The 13,467-nt window shown below is 31.8% G+C and overlaps 1 protein-coding gene across 1 annotated transcript in view; it reads right to left on the reverse strand.

The window, feature by feature from the left end:
* Positions 1-1,529: 1,529 nt before the first annotated feature.
* The window catches only part of Osi24 (Protein), a 51,396-nt gene continuing 39,458 nt past the window's right edge, over positions 1,530-13,467 (reverse strand). The window contains exons 3-9 of the mRNA XM_085203215.1: positions 12,897-13,016; positions 12,228-12,423; positions 10,132-10,219; positions 9,200-9,299; positions 7,621-7,786; positions 6,140-6,352; positions 1,530-2,026 (exon numbers count right to left, since the gene is read on the reverse strand). Coding sequence (XP_085059341.1) covers positions 6,145-6,352; positions 7,621-7,786; positions 9,200-9,299; positions 10,132-10,219; positions 12,228-12,423; positions 12,897-13,016 — 878 coding nt within the window. The 3' untranslated portion in view covers positions 1,530-2,026; positions 6,140-6,144. The remainder of the gene's footprint in view (positions 2,027-6,139; positions 6,353-7,620; positions 7,787-9,199; positions 9,300-10,131; positions 10,220-12,227; positions 12,424-12,896; positions 13,017-13,467) is intronic.

A 13,467-nucleotide genomic window follows, 5' to 3' on the forward strand; every position in this document is an offset into this window, starting at 1 on the left:
CCATTACTTCGCTCTGGTATCGAGGCAAAGCGCGGCGTTGAGTTCTGCCACTCAACACGCAATGTGAACGGAGTGCAACTTAGGTTACTTTAGGTTCCCTCTGTCTACCCTGCTGAGCTTATCTGTTATGTAAGAAAGTATCAAGATGAACGATTTTCGTATTACAATATGTAAGAGCTAAATAGTCAACAATAGGGCCTTGTTGCATCTTTTACAGGTGGCAGAACTAAGACTCCTGCATCCGGGATCTGAACTTTTAGGACATCATTTTAAAACGTTGAGCTTCACACGCTTGGCTTAATGTGTCTCCCGCTATAGCCGTACTTAGCTTTTAGCTTTGAAGAAATATGATTGTGTAAAGATCTATTAAAATTATCAGGGCATTTGTTTATTTTTTGTTAGTTTTTGGGGTGGGTGGGCACTAGACTCTTCTGGAGTGGGCCCGAGCCCCCTCTATTCCTACACCCACGTCTTCTGCACGCATCAGATTTCTTTAAGTTCTCCACTTTTATCTCCTACTCTCTCTCTCACTTTTCTCCATTTTAGAGATATCAGAAATCAAATTTACTATATTAGATAGCAGAACTCAAATGCACACTTTGTCATGTTACCAGAGTTAGAAAACAAAAATAATTTATTTCCAGAGTGGGAATCGAACCCACAGCATTTACTATTAGACGGTGGGTATGCTTCTGCGCCACGAAGGCCTCAAAATTGAATTTCAATATTTTATACAATTCGAAGACAGATAATTAGTACAAAAAGACTTCATTAAAACTAAACTTGCTATATAATTAAATTCTTTTTGAAATAAATTACAAAGAGAACTTACTATTTTACGTAATTTGTAGATAATAAGTACATTTAGCTCTATTTGGAAAATTGAAAATCTTTTCAGAATCTTCTTTTATATTCTTTTAATATATTGGAGTAATCGAGCTAAAGCAGCGTCAGTATTTTTCAGTATATACACTCCTCAGTTATCTCCATTATAATGAAAATAGGTATAAAATAAGTAAACACTAATAAATGGTAAATGTTTATTTCCATAATTATAGCTATACAAATATGTATGTAATTTAATAAATACAAGCAATAAATTAATTTATGGGCACACTTTAAATACGTAAGGGAAATTCCACATATAGCTCAAAAACATTCACACCAACCTATCATCTAAAGGAAAATAAAAAAAAAACTAAAAATACAAATAAAATTATTGACAAATAATGAAAAAATAATAAATATACATTTCATTTGTCTAAAATTTTAATTTTTAGTTTAGTGACTTTTGTGTCTTCATGCTGTATTTTGTTAGTGACTTCATGCTGTATACCACAAATAGCATGGCAGGCAGAGAGAATCTAGTGTTTACCGACACTCTGTTCCCCTCGCACCACATAATTGTAGAGACATTTCGTATTTGAACGTATAGAACATATAACGTAAGTATTACGTTATATGTTCTTATAAAAACTTTATTTCGCTTATTTAGTACAACAATGATGCAATTGCACTTGAAAAAACATGAATAAATGCGAAAAGAAAGTAATTGGTGAAATAAAATTATAACAATGTTAATAGAGTTAAATAAATTCGTATATGCATATTATTATTTCTATTTTTAATCTAAAATAAATAATGACACACTTTCATCTAACACACAATAAATTACAATCATACAATTCTATAGAAAAGGATTTTTTATAAAAAAATAAAACTTATGTGTATCTAATTATATTATTTACAAAACTTTTAATTTAATTCAATTACACTTATAATAACATTTATTAGAAAATTATACAAATACCCTCATTTTATTATTAATGAATCGTTAAAGGATATACCTATGTTCCATATAACACATTTTATTATTAAAAATTTAAAATAAATTGTAATTTAAATTTTAAATAATTAACTTTAGTTAGGAAGCCACATTGTTTTTTTTTTTTAATTTAAAATAAGCAACGACTTTTTTAAAGTTCGGATGAAATTTTTCCTCGTTCAGGAACGTCGCGTCGTACACCTGAAACAATATTGTGTTAGCGTTATAATGTAAAGTTATTTTTATTAGTATTTTGTTGTTAAACTTTATTAGAATTATGGTATAATAATTCTAATAAAGTTGTTATTTTCTTTGGCTTAAATTTTTAAATAATATTTTGTGAAGTCAAATGACACAATTTTGTTATAATTGTATTTGTCAAGATAGTTGTTGATTTGACTAATAATATAAAAGGCATGGAATTAGTAGTCGGGATTCATTCCTTGCCTGAGCCTCGGCAAATACACTTACTTTACGGCACAGTGGTATCTATCAATAAAGTGTTGGAACCGAATGGTTGTTTCTATTATTAACCTGAAGAAGCTTTTAGTTCAGAAGTGGCGAGTGTTTCCACGTTAACACATCAAGAGGTTATATTAAGGCCAGTATCAATTATTTTTTATTATCTTTATATTAATTGAAATTAACAGTATGCATTAAGATACCTATGTACAATAGGTACACATATTGTTGTTTTTTATATACTTATTTATTTTGTAAACTGATACAACTGGGTGTAAGTTTCAGATTGAGTCACGAGTGTAAATTGAAATTATCATGAAGGTATAAGAAGACGCAAACGTGAACGTGGGCCAATCTTGGGTCGTAAGCTGAGTTCGCGCTCGTCTAGCAGATACCGATTGAGATGGCATCATCGAGCTTCGAGGTCACCTTTCGAGCGAATTGCAGTTAAGGCCACGTAGCAGTCACGAGCGACGAAGAAGAATGTTGGTGAGTGAATCATCTAGTTCTGATAGTGGATGTGGAATAAAAGATACGACTCCGTTCGTACGAAATAATATTAGCGTTGATAAAGAAGTACCTACATTCATAAGAAAAGAAGTAAATTTACGAATAACAAATGATCAGAAAAAACAAGAAAATAAATAACAGTGGCGTAAGAAGGTTAAAAGAGCGCGAGATTCTCTGCGAGATGTCTTCAAAGATAAACCCGACAAAATGAACATTGTCATAGTAAAAATAGTGATGGACATACGATAGGAACGAGAAATAAAGATAAGCTTGTTACGCCAAGTTTTCGCCTCCAAAAAGTTAATAAATCTTTTATCGGTCTGAGTATACGTGTATATAATAAAATTCCGCTGTGTTCCAAGTTTGCCACTTCCAAAATTTAAAGTATTTGTAAAAAAAAAACAAAGAAATTCTAACAAGTAAAGCTTATTACACTGTACAAGAATATTTAAAGGATATACATGTATGGGAATGTAGTGCAGGATAGCTGCCAGCCAATGTAATAGTAAAATATACCATTGACTTTCAAAAGAGCAACTGTTGAGTTTCTTGCCGGCTCTTCTCAGCAGAACTGCCTTCCGAGCCGGTGGTAGCTTTTTGTTTATATGTTCATGCGACGATTCAAGAGTGCTTATAATAAGTTTTTTTTAATTAAAGAATATTTTGAATTTAATAACTACAAAGTAGGTGACTACTAGGTGGTTGGGGTTCAACGCGATATTAAGATTAAAAATGGTAAATAAAAAAAAAAAAGAACTTGTAGCAAGATTATAAGGATCATACCTCAATTACTAAAAGTGGAAAATATCAAGGAGTATTTTCAGTTCATAAAAATGTTTCCTTGGATATCTTATAATCGGGATCGGTTTAAATGATACTGATGATGACTTGATTGACTCGGTTGACTAGTCTTTAGATTTAGAGGTTTAATTTTTGATGTAGTTAATAGTAGATGCGCAAGTGATGAAATTGAGCAAGGAAAGAAATTGAGCAAATGTTGAAATTAATAATGAAGTTTTGAATGATTATGAAAGTTGATAAAGAGTGTAGGAAGAGTTTATGGTAAAGTTGATAGTTTTAGTGATGGGATAAATAATTGTGAGGAGATATGAATCTCCTCATGTTGAGTAGAGATTTAGAACATGAAAATGATTATGAGTAAGTATAGGTGCCCATGAGACCAATAAGCCGGATGAGTGCATCTAGCTAGTGCATCTAGCTTACATGATTATCTGTACACACATGAGGCCGATAGGCCAACTAAGGAGTGTAACAGATATTGAATTGAATATGATAATGACCATGATTATGATAAATAAACAATTGTGAGGTGATATGAATCTCCTCATGTTGAGTAGAGATTTAGAACATGAAAATGATGATGAGTAAGTATAGGTGCACATGAGACCGATAAGTCAAATGATGAGTGCATTTAGCTTACATGATAATCTGTACACACATGAGGCCGATAGGCCAACTAAGGAGTGTAACAGATATTGAATTGATAATGATAATGATAATGATAATGATAATGACAATGATAATGATAATGATAATGACAATGATAATGACAATGATAATGACAATGATAATGACAATGATAATGATTTAGAATAGTTTAGTGAGTAAGAAATTGATGTAATATGATTTTAGTTTGGGTGTACATGAGACTGATAAGTCAAATGATGAGTACACCTGGCTAAAATCATAACCTGTTCACACATGAGGCCGATAAGCCAACTATGGAGTGTAACAGATATATCTGTGTTGTTTAAGTTTTTTTTTTTCTCTTTTTGTTATAATTATTTAATTGTATATGTAATTGTAGGAACAATTAATTGTAAGATGGCCGAAAAGATTAAGTTTTATATACATGAATGTCTGTTTAAATTTTGGTTATTTTTTTTTTCTCTCATTTTTCGAGGGGACTCGAAGGTAAAGGAAGGCCGAGCTGTTAGCGTTATAATGTAAAGTTATTTTTATTAGTATTTTGTTGTTAAACTTTATTAGAATTATGGTATAATAATTCTAATAAAGTTGTTATTTTCTTTGGCTTAAATTTTTAAATAATATTTTGTGAAGTCAAATGACACAATTTTGTTATAATTGTATTTGTCAAGATAGTTGTTGATTTGACTAATAATATAAAAGGCATGGAATTAGTAGTCGGGATTCATTCCTTGCCTGAGCCTCGGCAAATACACTTACTTTACGGCACAGTGGTATCTATCAATAAAGTGTTGGAACCGAATGGTTGTTTCTATTATTAACCTGAAGAAGCTTTTAATTGAGATTGATGAAAATTACTTTACTGAAGATTTTTAAGCTTGGAAGTTAGCATTTTTTAAACTTAAAATTGAATTTTATGACAGGGTTATAAAAACGTGAAATATTTAAAAATAATTATTTCCAATATAAAAATATGGGGATTGTGTGTTCAATTTCCATTAAGTTATTTTTACGCTTCGTAAACCAGAGTAGGGCAATTAATATAATTTCCACTCAGGGGAAAGAAATATTAAATATTTTCATTCCTACACTCTGATAACGGCAAAGGCAAAGCGCGGCGTTGAGTTCCGCCACTCGCAATACCTCAAGAATTTGTCGGAAAATAGAAAACGGAATGTCTTAACTCTACATTGGTTCCCTCTATCTACCCTGCTCAATAAATGTACGGGATACAGAGTGAAGCTAAAAAACAAATCCCTTAATTATTATTATAGTAGAATACATTGCTTATATAAAGAAAACTAAATTTTCTTTTACAAATATTTATCACCTATTGTAATAATAAATAGTAGCCAAAGTAATTATATTTTCTAGTACTGTGTATTGGAAGACTAACGAACCTGTATTTTTATCTCTCAATCGATTACTATCTAGGGAACGATCCTAAGTAAAGTATTCGTTTGGGACTTTAATAAAGAAATAAATTTAGCATTAAGAAAAAAAACAATTTCATTTCTTATTTATATTAAAATATAAAAGGTAATGTAAATATAAAAGAACTTTATGAAATTTAATATACACGATTACCTATTTACACCCGTAAATTTTTAACATTAATATTATAGTTACGCCGAAATTTTTTTAAAACGCTTTTACAATTCGAATAAGATATGTCTCGATTCCATTATAGTCTTCCATTATTATTGTAGCGGAAGTGTCTCAATGGAAACGGAGTGTCTTAACACTAGGTTCCCAAATTCTCTCTGTCTATCTTTCTACGTACGGGATACACAGCGGAGCTCAAAAACGTTCCATCTTTACTTATCTAAAATACTAATCTATTGTAAATCTTACAAAGATAAATGAAAAAAATATTATTAGCCAAGAAAATACCTATATTAATTCCTCAGTTTCCTAGCAGTCACCAGTTTATTGATATCATGGTAAGCAGATATCATTGTATGGGAGGGTGTCGACACAGAGCACGCTGGGTGCGTCTGTATGCAGTCCTCGCCCTCCTGTCCTCGCCTCGCTGCCCTCATGTAGCGGAAGAAACGGAGTATCTCTGGGTTGTCGGACACTGGGCGACGTAGTTCGTTCAGTTCTCTGTGAAAATAATACATTTTAGAATAGAAATTTAATAAATATTTAAAGGTTTTTAAGTCATTTTTTTAAAGTGAAAATATAGCAATATTTAGCTCTACATGCTTTTACAAAAACGTGATATTTACAAAGTAAGTATATTACCTAGAAAGGATAAAACGGGACTAAGGCTAAGGACTTCGCTTGTCTGTATTTCATGGACTGTGATAGTAATACAGTTAAAAAAAATCACAGATCTTGTATTTTTTACGAAAAAACAAAACTATTTAAATATTTTAGGGGCCCCCATACAACAAATTTGATTTATTGTGGTTTTTTAAATAATATTTAAGTACGAAATCCTTCGAGCGCGAATTCGACTTGCACTTGGCCGGTTTTATTTTAAAATATTTTGAATCTATATTTACAAAATCAAAACATATTTCAGTAATATTAGAACATCATTCTAAATATTGTTTTAATCCTTTTACAATATATAATAAATCCAAGCTGAAATCACTGTAATGACCCTTGTATCGTAGATTAGAACATGACCTACACACATAAATAGGTGCATTATGTAATAAATGTATGGTTCGCTGGCAGGCGTGCTTCACTCGGCCTCACTTGGAAATATGCTGAATTTCCACATGCATACAAATATTATTAGACTAGTAATTTATATAATAGAAAAGTACCTATTGGTATAATTTTCTCATTTATTTTATACAAGCAAAACAAGTGCGGCTTCGCCCGCTTAAAGATATTGTTATACTCATATTATCGTCAAATTATACAAAATTGCACATTATGTGTATATTGTATAACCTCGACCCTGATTGTGTAAACTATTAGAAAAGGTCTAAATGAAGAATTTTAGAATCTAAAGGTTCTAATTTAACACATAGGTATATCTTTATCCTACTTTTATCTGATTAGATAAAATCGAGCGTTAAATCCCTCCACCGATAACAATTTCCACTAAAACTTTCCACTAAATTTATCTCAAAAAAATAACATAATGAGGCCAGTCGTGGCGCAGGAGCACAAATTGTGATTGTGAACGTGACAGGTTGTGGGTTCGATCCCCGCTCATTCCCACTCGAGGAAATGAAATATTTAATGTTTCCATTTTCTTCGTTCTGGTGTCGGGGCACAGCGCGGCGTTGGGTTCCGTCATTCAACACGCAAAGCCTCTAGAATTCAGCGGAAAATAGGGAACAGTGTGTCTTAATATTAGGTTCCCTCTGACTACAGAATACTACTAATTAAAACAGAATCTAACAATTTACCTGCTCAATTGTGCCGATACTAAATTACTGTAGGGTGCATATTTGGCGGGGCTGTTGTACATGAGACAAATGAGCTGCTCCCGGCACGACTCCAGCTTGACGTCGCTGAGGCTCTGACCGCCGATCATCGTGCTCTCGTCTGTCACCGTATCTGAAGGTACTAGTCCTGGAATTAATGACGTGAGTTTAACTTATTTATTTAGATTTTAGATTATATCAGTATTGTCAAATTGGCTTAATCAAATTAGCTTAGGAATGACTGACTCTTAGGCTTAGGGATAGGAAACCGTATAGTTATATAGGGATGGTCCAACCAAAATTTGTTAATTGTAGAGTATGTGTATGTGTCTAAGACATCTAAATTTGGGTCAACATATTGCGGTGTTAGGTTCCGCTGACTGCACGCAGTAAATTAAGATGGCAAAAACTGCAGAACAAAGCGACTTTTCACTAGGCTCTCCACACAAATTACAAAATTTAATACATCAAAATAAGTACAATAACAAAAAGCTGTAAGAAAATTTATAGAAACATTTTAATTCACAAGGCTTCTGATAAAATGCAAAAATGAAATTTCTCTCGGGACTTACTACACGTTCATAGAATTTATAACAGTCCAGTGATAGCAACAATAAAAATAGATAAATTCTTAGTTACTTGTTTAGACTAAAATGAATGAGTCGAATTAAAGCGAAAAAATTTCCAGAAAATTTTACATTCCCCTATAGTGTTTTTAAATATAATAATTTATTTTTAATTTGAAAATGTACTATAGAAATATTTATTCTATTCTTTCAAGAGATCACCGTGTTGCAGGCTGGGCTTTAGGTTCGATTTCCACTTGGTGAAAGCAAGTAAAAATAAAGTAATACCAATTATGATTTCTTATAATATGTATTTACGTTCTTGTAGTATATTATATTTAGTAGCTTAATAAAATATCTTAATAAAAAATTAACATTACAAAGAGTTCGCTTGATTGAACGAGAACATTCAAGTAAGTACTCGACTTATACAGGTTGGAAAAGGCAGCGCTCCTTTTACTGAAACTGCATATATTTCAAACCAAATATTAAAACCCAAAACTCAAGAAATTAATCAAGGTACCTCAACAATTTACTGCAGGTTTACTGATTATTCTCAGATACATGCTTTATTTCCGGTATTACAAATAAAAGGGTAGAAAGAAAGGATCTAGCGACCAAATCTGAGATATTGCATCAAGAGAGGCGAAACTTAACGTCGTGCTTTGTCTTTATAACTACTGTTACAGCTAAATCCAAGTTGAATTTGAGGTAAAAATATTTGGAATTAGTGAGCAGTGATACAGTAGTGCGCATTAATACAGAAAAATATTAGATTAGATTAGATTTTCCATACACAATACCCCATATTGTCTTCTAAAACTTGGTAATGATTTCAAATCGATGCAAATATTATCAACCAAAACCATAGAGACGATTGCAAGAATGTGCAAACAGTTTTAAAATGTCTTATATATTTGTGTTTTCAGCTATTTTTCAAATTGACTGTAATTTTAAACTTTGCCTATATATAAATAAAGTCTATTTTCACTCACCAAGTCTAGCGAAGATGCCATCAAGACGAGAAAGCAGCGGTGAATAAAACGGATCGTAATTGCTCAGAATCATAGAAGATGCGGGTATTTTCTGGAATATCTAAAAATAGTACGAAAAATATTATTAAGTATAAATATAGTAATACTAAAAATCATTGAATAACTATTTTAGACACTTAGAAAATAACAATTTTCTAAGTGTCTAAAATAGAGAATGAGGCTTTTGTAGCATAATGGCTTATCGTCCTATTGTAAATGCGACGCGCGACGGTCGTGGGTTCAATTCCCACTCTAGCGAGCAACAAGAAAATACTTCCTAAAGTGTTTTCCTGTTATCCCTTCTGGTAACAACAAGCCAATTCACGATAAGCCATGGAACGTCTATAGGTACATACAAATATAAGTTTTTTCCAGCTGAGTTTGAACCTAGAACCAAATAGTACCCTAATAGTCGTCTCAGCTAGACTATATTAATAAAATATTATAAGCGCTAAGGTTATTATTAAGGTCGATCTGACATAATTGCTTGATTGCTCCTTAAATAAAATATGAACGACCGTCTGGCCAATAAAAGCGGCGTTAAACCCATAATTAATATGATCTACGGTATATTGCTAGAATAATTAAGCTATTAAAGGTTACCTTTAAAAATATGTATTATAATTCAATCGTCGTTGATATACGTCAAAATTATTTATTGATTGTTACAACTTGAGTTCTCTTTGTGTTTTTTTGTTTTAACTTCACGGTAGAGGGAACCTAGGACTTAGTGTTAAGACACTGTGCTCCCATTAAGACACTTCCGATCTCCGAATTTTGAAGGTATTTAGGACTTGACGCCGTAGTTGCAAAAAAATTTCGTTTCAAAACATTGTTTAAATTTGTACCTACTTATTTTTCTTTTAATCGTTTAAATAAGTCTCAATTGTTACCTTATAATTGTTGCTTGTAGACATTTGATTTTTATAGTAGCTGTTCTTGCTAGGCAAGTAAGATACCTTTTGACCGCCGACTCCAAAACTGTAATATATAAATAAAAATATACTTTCTTTTCAGAGAAAGATAAGATTACCTATTATGAGGTTGTGGATTCGATTCCTACTCAGAGAAACGAAATCGTCGATAAAGCGTGAAGAAATCAATCAAGAATCAAAAGAAAAAAGAAACTCTTGTCTGATCTCTGTCTGTGATCAGAGATGTCTGTCTGTCGATCTCTCTGTCTGACTCTCTGGTTCTGTAATGGACGGATCATCATGGAATTTTCAATGGGCGAGTTTATCTCAAGTTTTTTATTAGCACATACACAAAAAGGCAAATAATCGTGCTGGAAAACTAATAAAATCCAAGTTTTTAGAGGACAGTTTCCAGAAAATCAGTTCAATTTGATATAAGTATGGTAAATAGATCAATCAAATTATGTAAAGTTAAGGACGTACATTCACGAACTGACAGGGACAAATTGACGAAGATGTAACTTTTATACTGAAATTGGATCAGATTATATGGGATAGGATCTTCTCTACGTAGTGTCCGTTTGTTACAAAACACTGTAAGTCTACGATTTTTTTGTAAATAGATTTTGTAACTGCGATAAGAGATTTTTTTTACATTCGTGTGGAATGATTTTTGTGGAGAAAAAGAAGAATTCATTGTGACGTCGAACACGTATGAGTTTGGGGGTTCAATTCTCATAGTTTGTTTATTGTCTCACTTTGACCAGGTTGACAAAGTGCAGTATTGAATTCTTCTTTACAACACTCAATTCTGTAATTCTTGCGGAAAACGGAGAACGGAGTGTTTTAACACTAGGTTATTTTTGTCTGTCTTGCTACAGGGGATAAAGCGTGAAGCTGAAGAATAAAAGTATGGAACATATAGTTCCATAATTACTCCCGTATTTTTAAATAAAATATATCCGAACGGCTAAATCACTTCTTTCTCAGTTCTCTATCTTCAATATATTAGTCATGTAAGAATACTCCCATATAAGAATACTTCTTTTTTAAAGAACAAAGAAGTGTTAATTTAAAACTTAACACATCATCACATTTAATATTTCATAAAAAATACCATTTTTACATCGTATCCTATATTAATAATTCAAAATATATATATAAAATTATTAAAAATAAAACAAACAAAATAAAAAAAAATACTATAAAAACTTCACTTCCACTAATGGAAATAAGTAACAGGACTAATATTTTCTGTCATTTGGAAAGTTTTCACGCGCACTTCGCATCTCCGACCGCGTCCCGACGGGATTCAACTTTTTTCAGAGCGTCCGCGAAATGTAGGCTATGATCGTAAAACATACAGTATTTGTATACGTTACTTACAAATACATAAATATATTATACTAGTCGTCGTCTGCTACTTTGTCCACGTGGACTTTAAGACTTATAATAAACGTAAGAATTACGAGAAACCTTCTCTTAGAGCTTCCTAATGCTGTTTAACTGCCAAATTTGAAGTTTCTAACTCCAGTAATATCGTCTGTATGTTGTCTGTAAGTCACGAACAGCAATGTATAATTTATTTTATTATAATTTTTTACAGCAATGTATAATTTGTTCAGAGGAGCAGGAAAAAGTAGCAACAAAAGCTTCGAATCAAAATATGCCTTCCGGGGGTCCTTATGCTTTTTACGACGTGACTTTCCTCGAATATAATTAACTGTGTTCTCGAAGGGCAGCTGAGGTCTCCCTTCCCCTCTTTTACCTCGGAAGGCTCTAGCATCATTTATATTTTTCTTCATCCTATCATCACTGATCCTCTCAACGTGACAAAACTACCGGAGCATTTTCTTTATTATTATTGCTTTAACATTTTCACTTTGACTTACGTCATTCTGTTTATCCAGTCACTATACACTATATAGTCTACAATTTAGAACAAATAATGTATCTAAAACGGTATTAGGTGGAACAGCGGTCACATCTAGTCATGGCGTCATTCTATTGTTTACCATTTATAATATGCAAAGAAAAATAACTAAAACCTATAAGAAGAATAAAATAAATCTTACCGTGACATATCAATATTAGAAACATCATTAACGTCGTTAGTATTCCCATATAATTCATCCTGATATGCATACGTCGCCGCCTGATTGGTTTCGTAACCCATGAAGTCTTTATTATCGTTGTTATAGGCAGTTTGATCGTCCCCGTTGGCTGGCGGATAACTTGCTTGGCTGGAAGTCGCTGATATTTGAGATATACCTGAAAATTATTATTTTTAATTTTAATATAAATCTGAAATAAAAGATTCATTCCAGCAAGAAGAATATTAATTTAAAGTTAATTAAAACAAAGAATTTTAGTTTTATTTGCAGATTCTACGTAAAAATTACATACTAACTAGAATATAAATTTGAAGCACTACAAATCATGATATTAATTATAGCACTATTAAAATACAACGTTTTTAATATTCATTTAAGAAATTTAATATCATAATTATAATTTACTTTTAATAAAAAATTAAGCCTTAGATACTCGCAATTCGAAGAAGTCTTTAATGAACTTAACAAAAAAGTTCACCCACTAATAAACTTTAACATTAAAAAAACACCCTGTACAAATCAACTTGTTTGCCTAAGATCCTTAAAAGTCACGAATTCCCCACAGTGACATAAATAGCTTCGGAAATTTTCGACTTTGTAGTGATTTAATTAAGGCATACTTGGACTCACCTTTGCCCAAAATTTTGCCGAAACTCCCCAATATGCTCGGCAAAAACATGGCCAGCAAGATGCTCTTGAAAACTTGAGCGCCGATTAGAAGTGGTAAGAAGAACTTTTTGAGACCGAACGCTGAAATTGAAACTTCAAGTTATAGGTACTATACTTATATCTATTTTATTAAAGTCCTCAGCTATAAAAGAATAGTTGAGGACTTTAATAAATACTTCAATCTGTCTGAGTGACTATTTCTATCTTCTATTTAAAAACTTATTATTTTAGCAGGAGCGGGACTGTCCATCGTTGGGACTCGTGGTTCGTATTGTGTTATTTAACTTATTTAAAGCGCTTATTATACTATTTTATAATAGGATAAATTACTTACGATTTTGGAGTGAATGAGATTTTAAGATTTTAGAGTGAGAAAATGAATTAGAAATAATTTTATTTAATAAAAAAAAAATTTAAAATTATAAAACTGTTTTGTTTACTAAACAATACATATTATAATTATATTAGTTACGGGTATATATGTGATTTTGAAGTAATTTCTCAATAGAGCGTGAGATAATTGTTATGAACT

The sequence above is a fragment of the Heliconius melpomene genome, chromosome 19 (assembly GCF_056956725.1).
Source record: "Heliconius melpomene rosina isolate 202511_hmr_F chromosome 19, ASM5695672v1, whole genome shotgun sequence".
Classification (NCBI taxonomy): Eukaryota; Metazoa; Arthropoda; class Insecta; order Lepidoptera; family Nymphalidae; genus Heliconius; species Heliconius melpomene.